The following is a 23,537-nucleotide window of genomic DNA, read 5'->3' as shown; positions in this document are numbered from 1 at the left end:
GTAATAGAAACTAGGGGTCTGCCAATTCCATGACTAATAGCATACTTCTCTGAAGTGTCAGTATGATATAGAAACATTCGTAATGACATACCCCCTAGGTAAAAACACCCCAAAGTTGTTATCTATTCCGAATGAATGTACTCGAAATGATACCGAATTAAATGTAAGCCTCCCTTACTTTACTATTTCCCCAAGTTCAAAAAAGGATGCTATGACATAAGTAACTTAACACTAAATTAGGAAATGAAAATTAATTTGCTGTTAATTTCTAGAGTGCTCAATCCGAAAGCTTTTGTTGTCGCTGTCGACGTGCTAATTTACTTTAACGAAAAACATCCGCTCTTCTATATATATCCTATTTTGTAAAATTTCTCATTTTTTTCTTCAGTTTTATGTTAACAGTCACTTGTCAAAAATACTTCCGGGAAAAAGATCTGTAAACAATATGCCTGTTGCATTTGTTATGTAATGATACCTGGTGTCCAGCGGAAGTCAACATAACCTTTCTATAGTTACATGTTAAATAAAAACAAGCATTATTGTAAAACTACTATACGAAATTGCAAACAGAATAGTTCTAACTGTAGATCAAGCTGACGGATTTCCAACTACAATATCGACGAACAAAGAACTTCTGAGCGTTCACGCTTGAGGTTTCCGCACAACATTGCAATAACTGTATTCGTTCTACTTCGCTTAAAACTGCATCGGTAGATGAAATGAAGCAGTACGTGTTGACACCGATACCGGTTTTGAAACGTAAGTTTTTTTCTTCAATCCTATTGAGATATAGCATTACCTCATATACATGCACAAGTGTCAAAAAATGTCTACAGAATTCTAAGCAGCCGAAGCATGCGACGTTTACAGAAGTGTTTAATATATAATACACACTCATATGCATTTCAAAGTCTCTTCTCGTTTAACAATTTTCGTCATCTCTTTCCCAACAGAATAGGTTACTTGGATTGCTATCTTTACGGAGAGCGATTCTAATACTTCTACATTATCATTGCCAAATAAAGATCTACTTTTATGGGGCGCTTCGCACTTTGAAAGGTTAACAAACTCCATTCAATTTGATTACCTGAGTTTATTAACATAAGTAAAACCAATGATATTTTTAAAAATACACCACGGCATTTTCACTAAGTTTTTGAAAATTTCGTGCATAATTTTTTTCATTTTTTTGGTACCTTCTGAAACTGGCTCAATCAGCCAAATTAATCATAGTTGTACTTCGAATGTATAACTAACCTCAATGACCATTCAGAAATAATATTTCCATGAGAAAATTAGATTAAAATAGTTAAATTTGCAGATATATCTATCATCATTGCATCCCTTACTGAATCAGTTTCTATTAGCAAGAAACTCACTATTAAAATATTCAAATTTGAAATAAATAAAAAAAACGAAACAAATTCTAACTGACTCATTGGACTTACAGAATGATGTAATTGAATGAATTTGAAAAGTCTGCAATTTTAAATACTTCCGGTTGAGATGTTTTGCTCAAGTAATCAATGAATATTTGCTTATTTGTTAGGAAAGACCCCATTGCTCATCATCACTCAACATTTATTCATTGACTCAAATTCAACAAATGTGTATTTTGTCAACAAGGTATTATCAAGTATGTATCATAAGTGGAACGCGCCGATGAGGCGCGGTCCTTCTATGATACATACTTGGTAAAGTTTATACTATCTACAAAATTTTAATTTTGGTTCAACTTGGCGGGAAAATTACGTATTGGCAGTTTGGTTTCCCCCCGAGTTCAAAATGTTCTTTTCTGTGGTTATGAGTAATTTATTAGCCGTATATTAGCATGGTATTTAGTATGAAGTTTGAAAATTCATTTATGCCGCTGAAGTGTGAAGATTGGCGTTGCAACCAAAATAATCATATCTTCATAAAGTGTCGAAATTAGCGCAAATCTATAGCCAATTGTGTCAAAAATTCTCTGACGCTACCGAATGATATATATCTATCTACCAACCGAAAAAATGACAACATAAAAATAGGAGTTGATGGCAGCAAAGTCATTTACAAAAGAATACTTCGAGCGCTGTTTTTGGCCCAAAATGTCATACGCCTATTCTCATACTAGAGTGGGGAACATATTTTTGTAGTGAAGTTTGCCTAGAAGGTAAAGCGTCAAATTTGTCTTCCTGTCATGTTTTGTGATGATTAGAATACGAAACAAATGAGATTGAATATGATGGAGTTTTCTCTCGATTTTGCCTTGTTGGTCCGTGGGACCAATATGTTATTAGAAATCGTATGTTCATTATGAACAAATGTCAACGTCAAATAAGAAAATGTCTTGAAAAGTTGTAGATAATCGAGACAACTTTTCCTAAAAGAGCTAATTGTGACAATACCTTTTGGATATAGGGACAGAAAAATCTCCACGCAAAACTAAACTTTTATATAAATGTTACATTGAATTCTCAATGTATACATCAAGTCTGAAATTTACGACACCAAAATTTCAAAAATTAAGACAAGTAATCTTCGTGAATTCTGTTTATTTTTCAATAATGAGAATTAAATAGGTTCTTTCTCCTATACAAATGGAAATATCAACAATCAAAAAAGCAGTACAGTTATTACATTTGGAAAAGTGCAAAAATAAATTAAATTATGGCGCATTATGATAATTTATAGTTTTCCTAAATTGTGGTTTTAGACTTTCAGAATCAATACAAGGTTCAAAGTTTACCAGCACTGAAATATTACTGCAAAAGCAGAGAAATGAAGTCGCAGTTGAAGCTGAAATATTTGTCATTTCATTGTTACTTGTCGGATTCGCCAATGACCTGTATTCGGAGGATGGCTGAAACTTAATTCGACCCTGCAACTGGGATTTTTTGTGACATGACACCGTAAATAAAAACAAGTGCAATAAAAATAAAGCGAGTCCAAAGAAAAAAAATAGCGTTAAATACAAATAAGAAGTGAACGTAATATGCATCTTCATGATATATAAAAAGTAGAATTTTCACACACTATCTGGTTATATTAAAGTTAGGTTACATAGAAAAATGTATATTTCAACACGCTAAATACAAGCAATATTTTGAAGCATTTCGGACGTGAAATCATATTAGCGAGATTGCGTTGGACATCGGAACATTGTATTTGAAGGTCGTGAAAAATCAAGCTTTTCCTTCTTGTTTTCGTATCTATAATATGTGTCGCCTTTCACAAAAACTGTGTATGCTGGAAATATAAAAATTGATTTTAGCACAAATTCTAAAATGTTATAATTCGAAATTTCTATGCCTAAAATTTGGCGCTCACGAAATGTGTGTACCAATATGGAGGTAACTAATTTTGTTCACATACTTTAAATTAAGTTGTGTAAAGGGACTGAAACATATGGGCATTCACTTGGCTAACATAGACAGTCCCCGAAATTGTATAAGCACTAAAATAAAAAAAATCGGAATGAAATCATGGCCTAACTTTAAATTGGTACACACACTACGGGAAATTGCCCCGTCTTGTTCACTTGATTTCTTTTGAATTATATTTTTTTTTATTATTGCTCCATTTCTCAGAAATAAATTTATCAATGAAGTATTGCAATCAGATGGCACTACTCTCTTTCTATTCAATTGGATTAAAAATTTAATATCTTTATACTTTTACTGTAAACTTGAAATAAGAACTCTACAAATTTCGATGGAGTTATCGTGTGAGAGCATAGCATTTCAATATTATCAGTGAACTTTCAATTAAAAAGCATGTAATTTTTATGAGATCTTCATTCATCTTCCAATTCAAGTGACTGCGTTTAAAACAGCTACTTGGCAAAACTTCCATCAATGTATATCCTCTATTCATCTGCCTACTAGTTTGTTTTAATGCTTATTCATTTTTAACTTACGTTTATATAGTGACTCTCTGAACACTGCATCGACATCCCTTGGAATTTTATTCCATTCTCCTTCACCAAGTGTAGTTGGAGGGAATTCTTTCAAAACGGTTCCATCTTGAATATTAACTCTGCGGAAATTTTAAATACCAATGAAATAGACTCATCCGTTATGAAATTATTCTGACCAGTCACGCATGAATGGTTTATACTAGTAAAATCGTAATGGCACTGGAGTAGAACAGACAGAAAGTTTCGCGTTTGTACTACGATATAATTAATATCCATGATACCTACCGATATGCTTTGTCTCCCACAAAATAATATGTTCTTTCTTCAGTTTTTTTGGTATTCGGATTCTTAGCGTGCATATAAACTACGTCATCAACTACTGTTCTTGCCGGTAGTCCAAGTTCAGTCACTTCTCTGGGATAACCGGGTTCGATCTTTGCTCCGTTGTAAACAAAATATTGGCTACCTAAAAAGTACATCGGGTTAGGTTACTAGATGTTGGTTTGGAGTGACCAAACAAAGGCTTTCAGAAAGGTTCATCGAGATTATCTTCACAGACAACGAATCGTTATTGCAATATACCATTTACAACTAAATAACACACCATACAAAAATCTACCTTTGAAAAATATCAGCTTGTTGTCCCAAGGTCTTTGATACGCAGCATCGACTCCGCATTTGATAACAGGCCAGTGGCTCTGAACTTTTTCTAATCTTTTACTCTTACATTTTCTCGACCCTTTTACTCTCCAAACGAAAGGTCCCTAAACGATGAATAAACAGCAATGCGTTAGGATAAACTGTTACTAAAATAATAGATCTGAAATAATTATCCACATTCAGATTCCACGTAAGTTGTGAACGTCACAACACCGATCATACGAGTTAACAACCCCTTAAGTTTCAACAGATCGTTACCTGGAATATGAAAGTTTCGTCTTGAAACAGCATGACGGCATCAATCTTCCTGTCGCCAATATTTGTCGGCTCGTTACTTTCGTCACATCGATCTGGTATTCCGGCCGTAGTTGTTCTTCTTGTTGGTGAAGTTATCCTAGTTCTTATTGATGTGGAGGGTAGGGTTGTTGGAGTAGCAGTTGGTCCTTAAAATATAGAAACCCCGTTACAAATACTAATATTACACAAAGTATATGTATATAAATGAACATTTTCGTGTCTAAAATTTTGCACGTACCTGTTGTACTACCCTTCAAAGTACCGCCACATTTCTCTAATTCAAGGGGAGGTAAATATTTTGTTCTTGGACCACCATACAAATCTCGAGCGCCCCTAGTGTCATCGTCTGGTAATTTGAAATCTTCGTAATATGCGTAACTGTGAGAATAGTTGAAAATAAGAATAAACGTGAGGAGAAAATTTAAAGAAATTGCAGTATGCGAAATATATTTTATTTTAATGTATATTATCGCGTGATTGTGAAATGTTACTCACCTCGCGTACATGAGTGCCCCTCGCACTTTAGAGTGATCCAATCCAATGGCATGCCCAAATTCGTGAGCGGCTACTAAAAATAAACTGTATCCGTTTCCGTTACAAAATCCCCACTTTTCGTCCCTGTCGTAATCATCAGTAGTTGCACACCATAGTTTGTAATCGCTTCTACCACTTGTAGTACAAGAAGAATATACGTATCCCTCGAATTTAAATGGGAAATGACAAGCATCACCGCCAGAATTGCCTCCTTTAGTTCCATGAGCTTAAAAAAAGGGATGTGTTAGGACGGTGGGACTTGTAAAATTTACTTTTAGTATAGGCAGTGTATGCGGGGTGTTTACCTCTGCTTGGACAGAATCCATATTTCTCGTCTTTGTCGTAATTAGATGTAGTAGCACACCAGCTATATCCATCATCTCTTCCATCATACGTGCAACTATCATACGTCTTTCCCAGAAAAACGAAAGGAAACACGCAAGGTTTATTGTCACTGTTGCCTCCGTATGTAAAAAGTTCTGAAAGACACCAAAATATTTTTCAACCATAACTAAGAGAGCGGAGTTGGAATACTGAATTGAAGTTTGACTGTTTTTGTTGGTAACCGGAGTCGATATGGCTCGCAGTCGGATAGAACATTTCTCGAACTACAAAATCCGGTCTACAACACCACCGAGTGCTCAAACAGTGACTAATTTTTACGATTGAACATATCACGTTACTTACTCTCATGCGGACAGAAAGCCCATTTCTCATCTTTATCATAATCAGAAGTTGTTGCACACCATTCCAATCCATCGTCTCTACCAACAGACGTGCAGGATCTGTATGATTTATTTTTAAAATAAAACGGGAAGACGCAGGCATCGCCACCAGAAGTACCGTCGTACGTGTCAAAAACTGAAGAAAGAAGATTTAGAATTTGAACAATAAACATAGATTATATATATTACTTTTGTAAAATTGTGAATTAAGTCTCTCTATTAAAAATATTTATGTGAAATTGAAAATGTACAGTAGTATGCACGAAAACCTGGCACCACTTATTATCGTGGTACAAATTAGTTCAACTATTATGCGTCTCACCTCTTCCTTTACCCAACGTCCAGAATTCACTTTCATCAAAATGGCTGTCACCAGATAAAGGACTACGACCTGGTGTGAAAGCATGTGCTAACAAGCCATTTTCGGCATCAAAAGGATATCCGTCGCCATGTTCTCCTAGAAAAGTGGAAAGAATAATAGTTAGAATTGCGATTTAGATCATTGAAAATATGAAATTTTGTTGGCACAGTTGAAAAATCCTGCAGGTAGCGTTTCAAAGGGCTACGGAAAATATGTTCGCAAATTCTAGGATTTCCGACGCACGGAATATTCTATTAATTTATTACCAGAAGATGAGAAATTTATTTACCCACTATGCTGACCATGACCTGAAATCTGAATGCCAATTTCATACGTATTTTAAGCAACGCCCCAACTATGAGCAAAATTGAACTCATCCAAGTTGAAGGGAAATTCTACTCACTATATCCAAAGTAGATGATGATATCTGCGTCATCAGAGTCGGACATTTCAAACGTTAGGTCAGTCACTTCCTCCCATACTCTGAATGCACGTTTGAATGTGTTTCTCTGCTGGCATTGACTCATGTCCGGTGTGTAACCTTTGATTCTGTGAATAATAATATAATTTTTGAAACTTCGTGGTCAGAATATCTACATTAACCTTGTAAATCCACTAACCGGGCTGTTAAAAAGTAGTGGCCTTGGAAATTAGTAGAGGGTCATAATAATGAGTGCAAGACACTCCGAACGATGCCAATTGTGAGAATTTCATGATATATGAAAAATTGAAATGATAGGTACGTTTTAGGTTCTTGTGAAGATAAAATGATCCGACTTACTTATATGTGACATTCTTGTCTAGCCACCTCAATCTACCAGGATACGTGTTGTATTCGGAAGGGCCATCATTCACTCCACATCTTGGCCTTAACATCTCAATAACGGTTTCTTCGTCCAGATTGCCTAAATGTATATATTAAATTTACAACATTTTTAAAAACGTATCACGCATTTGTTTGATAACAAACACAGTTTTCTCACTTCACTACAGTTTTTTTTTACATATTTATTAGAAGCGTAAAAATTCCATTGATAATTTTAGACTTGAGCCATACCTGTTTTTTCCATTCCATAATTTTCTTGCATTTTTGCGATCATGTCGCTTTTTGTTGGTGTTTCTTTTTTCACATATTTATATTTTATCAAAAATTCCTGAAAAGATCAAATTTAAAATTTATAGATGCGCGGAAGGATCATGAAAGTCGTAATGTAAATAGGTAAACTTGAAAACATGTCAAAGATACGTAAAGAGAAATTTTAGGTACAGACTACAGAGTACTAAAAGTTATTAGTTTAATGTAAGAAATTATGTTGGCCAAATTTTTTTTAATAATTCTAATAAACTAGAAAAATATTCACGACAACAAAGAGTACATATAGAGAAACACGAGTTATTCGTTCGATATACAGATATAGTCAAATATAATTTATACTCTTGCCCTAACGTATTCACTTCCTAATTGTCACTGGTATCGTTTTGACCAGTTCAGCACTTACCGTAGCTATAGAGTCCTTTTGATCATCGGTAAGCGCACTTAAACCCGCTGGGACAGATTTCAATCCGTAAATAGGAGCAACATCAATTCGTGGTTGATATTGCTCATTTCGATTCAGTTTCCTTGGTGGTTTTTCATTTCCCAGGCTCCCACCGAACTGATTCCTTGCTTCAACAAAAAATACTGGCTCCGGTGCGGTTCTGACACTTCCAGTTTGCATTGTACTTTGTACAGTGTAGTCAGGTATAATACCTACTTTGTCAACTCCGAGCCTCATAAAACTTTCAAGATATCTTCCTTCATTTGTACTCGTAATTGGAAGACCTGATATTGTCCCCACAAAGCCCAGGGAACATAACAGTAACGCGTTATGAAACAACATAATTTCGCTAATTAAAATCTGTTGAATATTTATAAATATATTTATGTAAAAAGTTTGTGTGAAAATTATAGCAAAAAAACAAAACAAAAATTAAAACAATTTTCCTGAATCACAAAAGACGTGACTTAACTCTAATACTGTGATAACGTCTCATACTTCGCGGTCGAATTGCAAATAGCGCATTTTTGCAAAATTTCCCGCCTTTTGCGACGGCGTTTCCGATATTCATCCGCGTTTTGAACATATAATTCTAGATTGCAATTTTTACATCTAATAACATTACTCTGAAACTTTTTATTAACTCAATGCAATTAGCAAGTTCCATTGTTATTTGGGAGTACAATACTCTTATGCTTTTATATTTTATTATGTTAGAGAAGAAAAGATTTCTTTAGATTTCCCATTCGTCCGTTAGCCTTTCTAACTTATGGATTTTAGAAGTCTAAGGGCAATATAATATAATATACGCCAAAAAGGTACCATTTAACTAAACATAAATTTGAAATTTTACGGCATACGTGCTTACGTAGGATTCAATTTACAAGTTATTCAATATATACGTTAATCGCAAGCAATATAGTACGTGGGTCATTAGCTACGTACACCGACTTCGTTTGACACTGACTAGAAGGGTGGAGGACGCACCTTTAAATGCTCCACACCGAAACTGTTTAGGGACTTTTACCGGTTGTGACAAAATTTTGACTTACGCAACCAGTGACAAAGTTTTAGGATGAAACAATCGTCAATTCCTGGAATGTATTGAGAAAATCACCTTTACGTCGACTCGATTTGTTATGAATTTATCTTCGAAATGGTTGTATAAATCTGCAGATTTCTCAGTAATGCTTCACGATAAATTTCCGGTGTCATGAGAATAGTTATACAATATTTTACCCTAATTCGATTTGAATGCCGCTTGAATGCAAAACGCCAGGATATATCAATGAACAAGGCCAGGTCTGTTCAACATATATTCTTTTAGCATTAAGTGCTATCTAGATTCCAAGTGATTTGGTAACTCCATTAAAACGCCCACTGCTCGTACTGTGATTCGTGTGGGATATGAGGGTCGAGTACCTGGCTATTTTAGATATTGTGACATCGTCAAGTTTCAAATCATATCAACGTGGGCTAACAAAATCTTAAACTATAGATTCTAATTTGAAGATAAATTTACAATATTGCTATAAATTTTCTCCTTTCCCAAGTATTTCATCGCACATCACTTTAAATTAGAACGATTGGTCAGCGATGATTTTGTTTTGTATGCTCAAGTGAGTCAGCGCGGTTAGTATGTAAAACGACAATTCAACCATGGGGTCAATTATAAAAAGTTATTTTAAAAAACCTATTTGTCATCATGAGAAACAAAATGGCATGATCTCGTTCCACAAGTTTTAAAGAAGGGAACATTCTGTAATCGATCACGTAACTCTTTCCAATGTCGTTTTTATGAATCTACATGGGCAACGCGGCAATTAGTTTCGGATCACACGCGGCCGAGTTCACGCAGCAAATGCCCTACAAGAGAAAGGGAGTCATATTCGTTACTAAAAATTTGTTTATGACAAAATAAGTTTCTCGGAATAACATGACGTTCAATCGACCATTCAACTGAATGGTAAAATTACAACAAGTTTCTCGCAACGGATTGATTTCGTCACGATATGTTAAATATGATATTATATCCATACATGCATCAGGTGGTTCCCACTTGTCGTTGGTGGGGTATTCGTAATATATCTTCATCATAGAATAAGTTACATAACATCTCGGTCAATGGTCAGGGAATTGGTGATCCAATTCTAAGGTATATGGGAGTGAAAACGAACAAGTAAATATGATCGATGCAAATAAGTCATTGATTTATGATGTAATATTTGCTGAATGAAAACTAGTTTGATGACACGAATTCCACAAGCTGAAAAGTCACAAATTGAAATTGTTTGTCACCAGTTTAAATATATGATTTAAGGGGGTTTCGATGATGATTTGGAATAAGCCACGTTAAATGTTATATTTGTAACAAATTTATCGTTAAAATTGCTATTCTGACTTGACTCATAATGTGATTCGTCAAAAAGGGTGTATCGAAAAACACTTTTGCAAACAACATAAACACCAGCGACATGCTTTATTCAATGACGCCAGTATAATTTTTCTACGCAGAATAACGTTACCAGTACAAAATAAGAAGGAAATCGGATAAAATGCTAAGTAATTAACGGCATACGCCTTGGGGGTGTTCCGCAAAATTCGATCGACACGATTGTCGGTAGTTCAAGACAGCAATAAAAACATTGAATGATTAATATTATTCGCCACATTTAACACAACTTTTCTCCTTTCCGGGGTTCATTGACATTGGCAATCGTTCACAATATTTACATTGCGTTATGACGTCGTGCGTAACGTTGTTTCGTTAGTACAGCTCTCATAATTAGATAATCCAATATTTAGTAATCGAGCTATATTTTCGCTTCCGGTTATTAAGTTCGTATATCCGTAACTATATCTCCATCTACACCTAATTGATCCGTAGTATGCATTAAATATGCCGTTTTATGTCAAATAAATTTTCTGCTGGATGACTTTGTTAACCCGAAAATCTTATTTGACGCGATAAGGGGACAAGTCGCCAATATTGATCGCGTGCTAGAAGTCTTCCGAATTGATGAAACTGTTACAAAAATCTAGCTATTATAGTACAACGACGTTTTTGTATAGTCGTAAATGTCGAATCTTGTATGATATATGGCCAATCATCCTGTTGTCACAAAATTGTCTTCAAAATAAGTTAGGTCTATATATGTTGTATATTATGCTGGAGTCCAGTGATTCCCAAAGTGGGCGATATCGCCCCCCAGTGGGCGAAAACGATACAGAGGGGGGCGAAAAAGTCGAACGGGACGATAGGGGGGCGATTTCGAGAAACCTGTTTTATGTTCGGCGCACTTAATTCTGTAATCTGTGTGCATTCGCAGGCTTGAATCACGTGGGCGATTATCACACGCGAAAGGATTTCTGGACTCGTATTCGCAGTAAGGGACAGTAGTTGCGTATCCCAGTGGTCGGCAAAATACGGCCGGAGTAAAATAATCTGGCCCGAGACGATTCGCTGAATGGACCTTTGACCGCGGGAAATTCTTCCCATACTTTACCATTTTAAAATTTTCGGTGTTTATTTTAAGAGTGGTTTCGCGAGTTGTTGCCTGTAAAATGGGGTATTTGTTTCAAACTATCATTCTAATACACACCATTCAACAATCTGTTTTTTAAAAGTACCGATAAAGAATTTTAGCCTAGTCTATCACAGCTATTTCTACACTAATTTTTGATTCCTGTAATTAAACTGAAACTCATAGGAAGACAAAGTAATCATTGATTTATTTGATTTATATTTAAATTTCCGAAAAACAACTAAAAACTAACGAACATAATTCAAAAAGCGAAACTGAGGTAATGTTCACGACCACGCCTGAAAATCTGTTTGAGTGAGCGTGTCTGAGCGGATGTGAAAAGGGGCATTGTTACGTTTTTGCATCTTGCTGATTGGCCAATGTTACGAAGTAAACAAGGAAGTCTATGTCCGGGTAAACATCCAAACGGCGGTTTTGCCGATGAAATTTTTTTTATTTATAATCTACGCTCGAGGAGTAAATTACTACATTTTTTTACGCAACAGAATTTATCTTGAAACACGTTTGGACTAAATTTTATTATATTCTACAAATTCTATTGAACAGCTACTCGTTTAACGAGCCCACAATTTAATTATAATTAGACAAATGGAAACACGAAGAAAAGTTGATGCTGAGGGCAGGGGTTCAATAGCGCAGTCAATATTCGAATATATTGCAATGCAATAAGGAAATAAAATTCATATTCTATTCGAGACATTCATCACTGGTTATTTTTGTAAGAATGTATCTTCTTAAAGGAAATCTTTATCAAAATTTCACAAATCATGCAAAAATATTCACTTCGATGTTTGGAAGTACATATTTGTGCGAACAATTTTTTTCAAAAATGAACATTACAAAGAACAAGCAAAGAACTGGGATTAGTGATGCCCATTTAGAAAATGTTCCAATTTTGGCGTCGTAAAGCTATTCAGCGTGATGCAGCAACAAGACAGTGTCACATTGAATGTCATTGTAATATTTTTTTAATAAGACGACTGAGTTGAGTTCACGAATTGTCGCAGTTTTCGCGCGTTGTTCCGTTTACTTTCAAAAAATATATGCGACCCGCAAAAGACTGGCCCTGAATTTTGTCCCGCGAGCCGTAGCCGATAGTCGATCACGACTTCTTCCACATCCGAATCCATGAATCCAAAAACAAATGGCTGATTAATTATGGACTGGTGATCGGACTGGAGGCCGTGGTAGGATGAGGAATCGGGGATGAATTTTACCAAAGTATTCTGGTGCATGTCATCATGCTGTACGAATGAATGAGATGTACGAAAATCATTATTATAAGTTTGGGAAAATTAACTTTGTTGTCATTATTTTAATGTGAAATAGGGTGAATTTAGGAAGTAAAATACTATAAGGCAAGAGTACACGGCGGTTTTTGAGGAGGTAGAACCCTGGATTCTTTCATTTCCGACCTATTATATGGTGAAAAAGGGGTTTTCAGCCGTGTTACTATTGCTATCAAAACAACGAAATCGCCTTTCCACCAGTAAACGGGGTAATTTTGGATACCATAAAAAACTCGCTGAAGAACACCAAGCTCATCTATTTCATTAAAAAACACTATAAACTATGATTTGTCTTCTTATTTGGTCTGTAATATATTCGATTCTGACTTTATATTTTTTGTCTTGCCGGGGGGCGATGAAGTTGTATAAACTACTATAGGGGGGCGATTGTCAAAAAAGTTTGGGAACCACTGTGCTAGACAACTTTGTTTTCGTTGATATATGTATTGGTAAAATTGTTTTAAATATTTCAAATAGCGAGTTATTTATCAACATATGGGACCATAAGCTAAATAGATAGCAGCCGTATAGTTAGTAATACATGCATTCATTGTATATTGGGTATACCACCAGACGGCACTGATATGCAATGCCCTTTATTTTACTACATTTGAACTTGAGTATATATATATGTATAACCTCATTTTTTCAGTGTACTTTTTTTGGATATCTACAATATATTCCTCAAGAAGAAGCAAGTTATTGGATTGACTAGGACGAGAGCATTTTAAGGTGAAGAATTTTTTTATTTCATGAAAAACATTATTTTTTCTTGATGCTTTTTCCTGAATTTGTTTCAATAATTTTTCGCAAAGCCTGCACGGTAATAATTGGTAAAATAATCTTCAGAAAGTCTTTTCAACAAAGCAAATATTATCCATATTAATAACATCAAATTTATCCTTTGTTATAAAATGAATACTTTTCACTATGTTATATATATAAAATACTGTAATGAAACGTTATGACAATAACACAATTGTGCTACCGGTAATTAATATGTAACTTACATTTTTGGTCTGTATTTCCATTTTAACGAAAAGTTTCGTTCGCTCAAATCGACTCATTTTACAAACAGTATCATATGTTTCATTTGCCATGTTTTTCATCTGAAAAGGTACGACTTCTACAAAGGATGGACAGGATGCGGATCTAATACATCCCAAGCGAGATCTATTCATGCAAGCAGGATTGCAATTGAACATCGAACTATTTCTATGAAAATCGAGGTCTTGTGGCATTGAACATGAATATCTTTTGATGCCAGGCATCGGAGACTAGAAATAAAGAACCATTTCTTAGGTTAGATCAAGCATAATGCCTTGCTAACAGTTCAAAGGTTTTGCTCTAAAAAATCTTGATGTTATACAATCGTACAACTTACCCAATTCAATTTGTTTCCGGATTTTGAATGCTAAACAGTTTGCTGCAATTTTTGTGATAGACCTACTCCAAATCCATTTTTTTTTGCACCAGTATTTATTGTCCGTTGCTGGAATCCAAGAAAAAAGTTATGAATTTTCGAGCCGGAGAATAAATGCATTCGATTTACACCCAAGCCCATCAAGCCAATAAAAAAGAAAATCGTAAACGAAAACTATATATCCATTTAAGCTCATGTTTGGTTTGGCATGTAAATGTTTTTCATGTGAGATGTTTTCTATATGTCTTTCTTACGCATAATGGGCGCCCAGCACTGCATTTTATTACGAAAATAAATGTTATTATTTCATGTTCCACCCATTTCAATTTATGGCCGGCACGTTATTTGATAGTTTTCTTCATGTGGAATGTTTTTAAGTGTGCCTATTTTCATCTAGAAGCATAATGAGTGCCCGACATTGCAATATATTACGCAAATATATGTTATTTTTTTCTGTCCCACACATTTCAATTTTTTGCCGGTCCACGAAAACATTTTATATAATTTTACCGATCCGCCAGGATAGCTAGGTTGGGAAAAAACTTTGCTGCTTCTGTAGCTTTGTTGCCATACGCTCCGCTGGCTGTGTCATTCCGTTATCACTGAAATTTTTGTATTTCTTTGCATGCTTTGTCTCAAAATGTCTTCTCAAATTGAAAACCTTAAGAACGCCCACCTTCTCTGGGCAAACCAAACAAACAGCTATTTCATCAACTTCAGTGAATAAATACTAGGCTGTCCAATTTTCCTTAAATACCCTTAATTGTGTGTCAACATTTCTGTTCTTGTTTCCTGCAAAATTTACGCTTAGATTATTCTGGTGTTCAGTGAACATGTGCAAAAACAGGCGCTGATAATTTCCACAGAGTATAGTTGACTGCGATAGCAAGATGGTGCCATGGTCTATAAAACAAAGCACTAAAACACTGATTTTCATTACAATAATGAAGTTCACGGTTAAAGTGTATTTTATATGTAATTAAAAAAAATGTCTGAATCTAGAACTCTGCTCGCGGGCCGGAGGAAACATTGCCACGGACCGGATGCGTCCGCGGGCCGCTACTTTCCCAGGCCTGAGGTAGACACTTGACTTGTACATGTAGAAGAAATTATTGTCAAACGTCGTAGGCATGTGGAGTTTCAAATTTCGCCTCGAAGCATTGAGTTATCACCAAATATGGCAAAATCTGATTTTTCGTCGATTTTGAAGGCCCATTTTTTTTTTTAAGTTTCGTTCCGCTGATCATACTGTGGTGTTAGACACTCGACTTGTACGTGTAAATGAAATCATTGTCAAACGTTGTCGGCATTTTTCAGACTCATATTTATATCGAATTAGACTTTAAATCATTTTAAATTTATTTTTTTCCGACTAGAATCCATTTCTTCGTAAGAAATATTATTTAACAAAGGTTATTTTCCGCGTGGGAACTGGTTGGAAACTGCGAAATAATTTTTCGTTGAAATTCCGTTGGATTCACACTTCACAGTGGTTCTCGTAGCAACCGTAGTTGCCAAGAACTTTCTGTGAGTTTGTTTCGTCACAATATTTAACGTTGTAAAGTTATGAATAGAGACCTTTTTATAAAATCCATTAAAAGCAACTACTAATTAGCATTCGCCATATAATTATAGTGGTCATTTGGATGCTATGTCGTCGTTGTTAGTCTGATGTTTGTTGTCGAAGAGAGTTTAGCCCAGGCCTGCACAACATACGGCCCGCGAAGCCTTTTATTGCGGCCCTCGAAATGGTTTTGAGAAATTTGTTTTTAGCAATATATGTTTGTGTATTTGTATTGTGATGCGAGTGTCTGATACAATTGTGTGTATGTACGTAAAACGAAAATCTACGGTGCGTGCGGGTTTGACCAAAGACTCTCGATTAGTCCATTGTGATGAACAATTAATTGGTGGTTTGCCGAGCATTTTCGCTTTCAGGTTATTTGACAGCAGTTAGTTTGTTGTGTAGCATGCCGCAGTGTTGCAATGACTGAAAACAAGAAAAGAAAGATAGAAACTGAGGGCAGAGTGTTTAACTCAGAATGGACAAATAAATACTTATTTACAGCAGTAAACTCAAAAACACTTTGTTTAGCTTGCCGAAGCGTGGTTTCAGTTTCAAAAGAATATAATCTTAGACGCCATTTTGAAACCAATCACCCGAACCTCGCTGAACTAAATGCAAATGAAAAGCGACTTAAAGCAGAAAGTTTACGTACCAATCTTCGCTCTGAACAAATTTTTTTAAAACTTTCAAGCAATGATAGTACTACTCAGTGGCGGCGCGTGGTCATTTTGACAACCGGGGCAAGCTACTGCGGGACCAAGTCACCCCCATCTACGGGGACAGGATGAGCGCTGTAAGTTCTCCCATCATTTTATGAGTATAAAAACCATTCCATCGGTAACAACCAATCGGCAAAAGCGACAATTTTTAACGATAAGAAAGTGTCTTTAAAACCCGCCCAAGTCAAGGGATTAATAAATATAGACATAGTTTATTTTGAAACCTCTTTCAAAACGAAAAGGCAATATTTACCCAGATAAATACAATGACATATTAACAGAAACTTCGGAAAAGCAGACAAAACCTAAAATAAGGTTTAAAACGTTACTATGAAGAAAGGAAATATAATGCAAAGATAAGGACATGCGTCGCTCACTCATAGATATATATGCTGCTAGACTTCTACTGCTTGAACATATATGCAACACGCCGCGGTTTCTTGGAAGCAAAATGCTCAATAACGCGCTGATTAAAGTCATGCATCCCAGAAATAACGTCTATGCGAATGAATAAAACAGCCAAGGAATTTAATCTATCTTGCTTCATTGTGTTTCTGAGATACGTTTTAATACGCTTCAGCGTGCTGAATGTTCGCTCTGCGTCGGCGGAAGAAATAGGCGTCGTCAAAATGATGTCCAGAAATTTTGCATACGCCGCAAAGATAGTTACTAGAGTGTTATCTATGAGGAACCCATAGAGCGCGCAAGTTGATGTGATGTTCAAAAAAGTTTGATTGGTGTATATACATCGCAATTCATTTTCCAATTTACCCACGTTTATCATGGGGTAAAATTGGAGACAGTAGCCGACAATTGGATGGGAAATTGACGTGCAAATTTTGAACATTTTTTGGGGTTCATCAAAGAGAACGCGGCAAGGTGTTCAGTGCGCAGACGATCGCCTATTTGATTCACCAGAATTCCTTTGCAGACAAAATCAAACGCTGCGTTGTTTGCCCGCGGCGTAAAGAAGCACTCCATGTGTCGTCGTATTTTATTGTTTCCCGGATACGAGATACAGCATCGCAGAAGTCTGAAATACACGACTGCACAGACGCTCCATCCATTAGCCTTGACTGCAATGCGCCGTATAATACATCCATGTGATAGAATATTGTGGAGAAAAAATGAAAACTCACCATCTTCTAGCAGACGCTTTAGACCTGCCGCCTCCCTCACAGAGCGTTCGTCCCAAACCGGAGAGTTCTGAATGCCATTGAAACACTCAATGAGCTCACCTAATTTCGGACACGCCCTGCACCATGCGTGATTGGAAGTTCCAACGTGTTGGTGCACAAGCGGCTACATATCTGGCGAAGGAGGTCAGAGCGCTTCGGCGAAACGGAAAAAAATGAAGAAAACCCCGAAACATTTGCAAAAAATATACGGACAAGACACATATTTTTAATAACGAGGTTAAATTGGTGTGCATAACAATGTAAAAAATGCGCATGAGGAAAATCTTCTTTTATATAAACTTGAACACCATGTTTCGACCCACCCATGACTGCCGCGCCGTCATAAGTTTGAGCTATCAATTTTGACTTCGCGTTGTAAGGCTGTAACACTTCTTTCAGTACAGCCGATATCCCGCAAGCCGTGCGATCAACGATTGGTACAAAGCTGTGAAATCTCTCGGTAGGTTTACCATCTTTCACAAACCGAAAAATCACAGCCAGTTGGGAAACGCACGTGATGTCAGTTGTCTCGTCAGACTGAATCGAAAAGAACTGTCAATTCTCAATTTCCAGAGCCAAATGTTGTAAATAAATTTTATACATTGAGTCGAGCATATCATTTTGGATATCCTTAGATGTCCCTTTCGAAACAGTTGCGGCACCAAGATGATCTCTCAATACTGTATCTAGGGATGCGGTGTATTCCACCATATCCAAAAATACCCCTCTATTAGAAGAGCCAGCCCGTTCATCGTGCCCACGGAGGAACAGCTCGTGACAACCAATGAACTTCAAAACATCTATCAATCGACCGAGAACATGGCGGTTTTTTTCGACGTTTTGGTTGTGCCGACGAATAGAAACCGCGCGTCCTTCATCCAACTGTGTTGCAATATTAACATTTCCGAATGTTCGGTATTTTACTGCATTGTCCAGATGCTCCATAGAAGATTGATGATCCCTGGCACGCTCGGAAAGATGTTTAAGATATCTAAAACCAAATTTACACCAACGTGAGTCACGGGCGTTAGCAAAAAGTAAGCAATAAAAACAAAAAAGTGCATTTTTGTCCTCGCTGTAACACAACCATTCGTGTTTTTTATACCAAGTTTCTGCGCAGAATGTACGCCGACGTTTTCCTCCGTCATGGGATTGTTCCAGTGAAGAATTTTTTGGTTGATAAGGCCCAAGACGTTGTACCTCTAATTTTTGTTCTAGCTGCAGCTGCGACAACGGAGTGCGAAGTAGTGCATCAACCTTATTCATTATGAGGTCTAAGGCTAAGAAATGCGAAGCCGGAAAGAAGTGAGGAGCTCAAAAGGAATGTGGAAAATCGAAAGCAAATGGACTAAAGGTCTCTAACTGATTCAAATAGCGAAACAAGCGACAAAAACGAAGGCGAGGAAACTATCAACTCTTCAAGCAACCAACGAACGAGAAGGAATGCGTGAATATGTCAACACGTTGTTGTAAGAAACGTCGGCATTGTGTCGTCATAATTTCGGGGCTAGCCCCGATGATTTAGTAAAAGAAACAGAAAACAAACGAGACAAACGCGGCGAGTGGAAGATAAAAGAGAGAATACGATATACAATGAGCAACCGGGGCAAAATCGGCGTCGCCCCGTCGACGTTCGGCGAAGGCTTTGCGAGCGAAAAATGAACCATGTCGGGAGAATATGGCTAGTGTAGACAGTCTGTGCAACCGATATTGAGGTATTTTTCGAATATTTTTTATTATACCGAAAAAAGAACCGGGGCATTGCCCCGGTTGGCCCTATTGCCGCGCCGCCACTGGTACTACTGCTACCAGAGTTAGCTTCGAAATTTCGAGGGAAATTTTACTGAGAGAGACTTCATTAAGAAATGCATGTTAAGTGCAGTTTCTTTAATCTGCCCTAGTGAGATTAAAAAGTTTCAAAACGTGAGCCTTTCACGCACGACCGTACAACGAAGAATTGAAGATATTTCGAAGAATATAACTCAACAGTTGGGCCACAAAGCAATGGAATTTTTTTATTATTCTTCGGCTATTGATGAAAGTACAGATGCTACTGATACAGCACAGCTTTTAGTGTTTGTAAGAGGTATTGACGATAACTTTGACGCATTTGAGGAGCTTGCTGGTATGCAGTCTATGCAAGGTCGTACTACTGGAAAAGACATCTGCAGCGCTATTATAGATTGTGTTACCAAAAAGCTATCCAGTGATTTTAAAAAATTGGTTGGATTGTGCACAGACGGTGCTCCAGCTATGTGCGGAAAAAGAAATGGAGCCACCGCTCTGCTACAGGCTCACATTTGAAGAACGGTTATCACTCACCACTGTATTATACATCAGCAAGTTTTATGCAGCAAGGTTTTAGAATTTGATCATGTGATGTCGGTCGTTGTTTCGATTGTTAACTATCTCCGAACTAGAAAACTAAAACACCGCTTATTTAAATTATTTCTGGAAGAAGTTGATGCAGAATATGGCGACGTAGTGTATCATACCGACGTAAGATGGCTAGGTCGCGCAAATGTGCTAAAACGGTTCATTTCTCTGAAAACTGAGATAACAACATTTTTGAAAACAGAGTACAAAGTATTTTCCGAGTTGAACGACTCTTCTTGGAATGAAGATTTATTTTTTCTTGGCGACATTACTTCACATTTAAACGACCTGGATATCAAGCTTCAAGGAAAAAGAAAACTGATCTTCGATTTTCTTGCTGCGGTAATCAGTTTCAAAGCAAAGTTAAGACTTTTCAAAAGTCAATTTTTAAAAGGAATGTTGATACATTTTCCTATCTGCTCACAGCATATTTCGCCAGAGAGACAATTAGCAGCAGGAATCAAATACGCTGAACACATCGAACTCCTCAATGAAGAATTTAACAACAGACTCAGTCTTTCCAGTGGAGAAGAACTACATCTAAAAATTATTGAAAACCCTTTTTCAATCGATCCAGCAGAAGCACCTCCACGTTTACAAATGTAACTTATCGATTTGCAGGCTTCATCTGCATACAAAAGTAAACATGCAGAAAGCAGGTTGCAAGACTTTTACAAGTGCTTGAACAAAGAAAGCTTCAAAAATTTACTTACTTTGGCAAAGCAAATTTCCAGCTTATTTGGGAGCGCTTATATATGTGAACAAACGTTCTCAGTTATGAACTTCAACAAAAACAAACAACGTTCCTCTATTACTGATGGACATCTGGAAGATATATTAAAAATATCTTGTTCCAGCATCGTGCCGGATTATGCTGAGCTTGTTGCAAACAAGAGGTGTAACATTTCACATTAATCTTTATTTTGTGATATTTTGTGTTTATTGTTGATTTATTGTCAATGTTTGCAATGTATCTTACATTTTGATAACTTCCGATGATTTGTCCCTGCCTTGAGAAAGTTACTATTTCTAAAAGAATAATCGAAAGCGGTTACAAGCCCTAATAAAAGATTCATGAAACACGGCAATTAATCAGTTTTTCCTGCCAAAAAATACTAGAAACAACAATTAGATGTTTTTAGTATGCTGGTTAAGAGGTAACGTTTTTTTACTTATTCCACGACCATAAGACGTTACACCGGAACAGTAGTAGTTACAACAGCGATAGCATGCGGCCCGCGACAAGATTTTCTGTGCTGTTATGGCCCTTGTACTGCATCGAGTTGTGCAGGCCTGGTTTAGCCATTCGAGTTATATGAAATACAAACTTTTACTTAAATTCTGCAGTTGTATACAAATTCATGAGAACTCGACGTAAATCATCATGTTATACCACCTTGGTCGATATGTACCCAAACCTGGTGGATTTCATCAAGCAACACGATCCATTCAGCCACTTCGTGTCCAATAAACACAACAGTTCAGCAAATGGATCAATATGGTTACTTTGAGCCTAATAATAGAGCGAAAGCTAGTAATAGTTTTTTTTTCGGATACAACAAAAATGTCTCCATTCAATACATCACGACATCGACATTGTGACGATACAGATCCACAGAAGATTCTTGACAACGGCTGTTGCTACGAGAAGCTTCCTCATTTCTCAGTCCTAACTTTATCTGGAAGATCAAATTCGAAAGGTGCAAGGAGTGCTGGTATTTACCTCAACTAAATAGTTAATAGAAGTAAAATAAAACTGTAGACTGGGCTCAAAAGTATAAACTTCGTTGATACCAACATTAGCAGAAGATTCAAATATTATTTTTTTGCAGCTATTATTTATACTAGCACACAAGATTAGTCTACTATTTTACCAGTACCCCACCCAAACGATGAGCAACAAATCCTCATGTGACAATTTGTCACTGTGAATACGTCGCCTTATCCAACGTCCAATGGTTTTCGAATAATTCCATTGTTGACCCCACGAAAAAAATAAAACTGGATTTTTGTCCAAATGATTATTCGATCTGGACAGTTCAGGCCCTCATAGATCGCTTTAATGCTTCGGAGCCAGACAGAGCAGTCAATAGCTAAGGAAGGTTAGCTGAATCAACGAGGATTGGCTGCCTTCAACAAAACTAACCACAACAACAGTTCTCAATAGAGGTATGTTCAAATCGACTTTATGCAGTTTAAATTCTGTGCCGAAACCGAATTTATTAATTAAAGGAATAATTAACACCCAAGCAATTTGGGTACGCATGTAACTTGCTATTTATAGTAGTGTATTACTTATTTGAGGTATATTTTTTTGCAGTTTTTTTATTGAAAGCCATTCAATTTTTTCTCTTTACAGGAAAAATTCTAAAATCTGCATGGTCCGCAGTCAGAGAGTTTAGAAAAACCTCAATGGGAAAGCGCAGTTGAAAATATTAAAGTTCGTGACCGTGGAGTCTTTTCAGTTACAAAGAGCGAGGCAGGGAATGTTTCATCTAACGAAATCGGTAGCGATATCAAAAAAGATGAAATACATTGTCAAATACCTGAAAAAAAACGAACACATGTTGTCGAAATTCTGAAAAGTCTCATAAGGATACGATAGAGCCCTTGGGGAAAGAAATAGAAAAATATAACTTTTCTCCTTCGCCAGGAATTATATATATCAGACGAGGTGTAGTTGTAAATAAATATTTTTTTCAATCTGGCGCAACGCACATATATGTATAATGTAAAAAATAATTGAACCTTATGATAAATAATTTTGAGTAATAACTTTTTTCGCTAAAGACTTACGCTTGTGTAGAAAATGCGACAGATCGCATTGACAAAGATTCAAGTCAAATCGGTGCTATGACAACATCTGTGAAAATGTCATTATCTTCAGAGATATCTCCCAAACCTACTGTTTCTATCTTTGACAACTCTAATTTTTTACTTCGGTAACTAATATATTTTGCATTGATCAACTTTGTTTCGGATATTCGACATTAATAAGCATGGAATTTTGTTAACCCCAATGCGGCGTTTATTACACGTTCAGGTGATTTTTTCTCGGTTTTAGACGAAATATCGGTGAATTGCGATCATGAGGAACTTTGTTCAAGATTGTCAGAATCCGTTGGAAGGTAAATGAGTAACCCAAGAGAAATTCATGTTCAATGCCACAAGACCTCGATTTTCATGGAAATAGTTCGACGTTCAATTGCAATCCTGCTTGCATGAATAGATCTAGCCTGGGAGGTATTAGATCTGCATTGTGTCCATCCTTTGTAGAGGTCGTATTGAGGGATTGAAGCGAACGAAACTTTTTGTTAAAATGGAAATAGAGAATGAAAATGTAATTTACATATAAATTAGTTATATTGATGTTTACCGTTTTTAGACGCACAATTGTGTTATTGGCATAACGTTTCATTACAGTGTT

The 23,537-nt window shown here is 36.4% G+C and overlaps 2 protein-coding genes across 2 annotated transcripts; one reads left to right on the top strand and one right to left on the bottom strand.

Moving 5' to 3' along the window:
- Positions 1-2,517: 2,517 nt before the first annotated feature.
- LOC120333349 (72 kDa type IV collagenase-like) lies at positions 2,518-8,369 on the bottom strand. Its single transcript, XM_039400750.2, has 14 exons — positions 7,975-8,369; positions 7,533-7,629; positions 7,257-7,380; positions 6,879-7,024; positions 6,437-6,571; positions 6,077-6,250; positions 5,695-5,868; positions 5,351-5,615; positions 5,094-5,233; positions 4,817-5,001; positions 4,518-4,662; positions 4,184-4,364; positions 3,899-4,017; positions 2,518-3,228 (listed from the first exon to the last, which is right to left on the bottom strand). The coding sequence occupies exons 1-14, from the start codon at positions 8,353-8,355 to the stop codon at positions 3,113-3,115; spliced, it is 2,382 nt and encodes a 793-aa protein (XP_039256684.2). The 5' UTR covers positions 8,356-8,369; the 3' UTR covers positions 2,518-3,112.
- Positions 8,370-19,578: 11,209 nt separating this feature from the next.
- LOC120333122 (general transcription factor II-I repeat domain-containing protein 2A-like) lies at positions 19,579-20,971 on the top strand. The gene has a single exon (XM_039400472.2). It carries the CDS (start codon positions 19,604-19,606, stop codon positions 20,036-20,038), a length of 435 nt encoding a protein of 144 aa, XP_039256406.2. The 5' UTR covers positions 19,579-19,603; the 3' UTR covers positions 20,039-20,971.
- Positions 20,972-23,537: the final 2,566 nt, after the last annotated feature.

Source organism: Styela clava, chromosome 13 (assembly GCF_964204865.1).
Source record: "Styela clava chromosome 13, kaStyClav1.hap1.2, whole genome shotgun sequence".
NCBI lineage: Eukaryota > Metazoa > Chordata > Ascidiacea > Stolidobranchia > Styelidae > Styela > Styela clava.
This window is presented reverse-complemented; position numbering and strand designations above follow the sequence as displayed.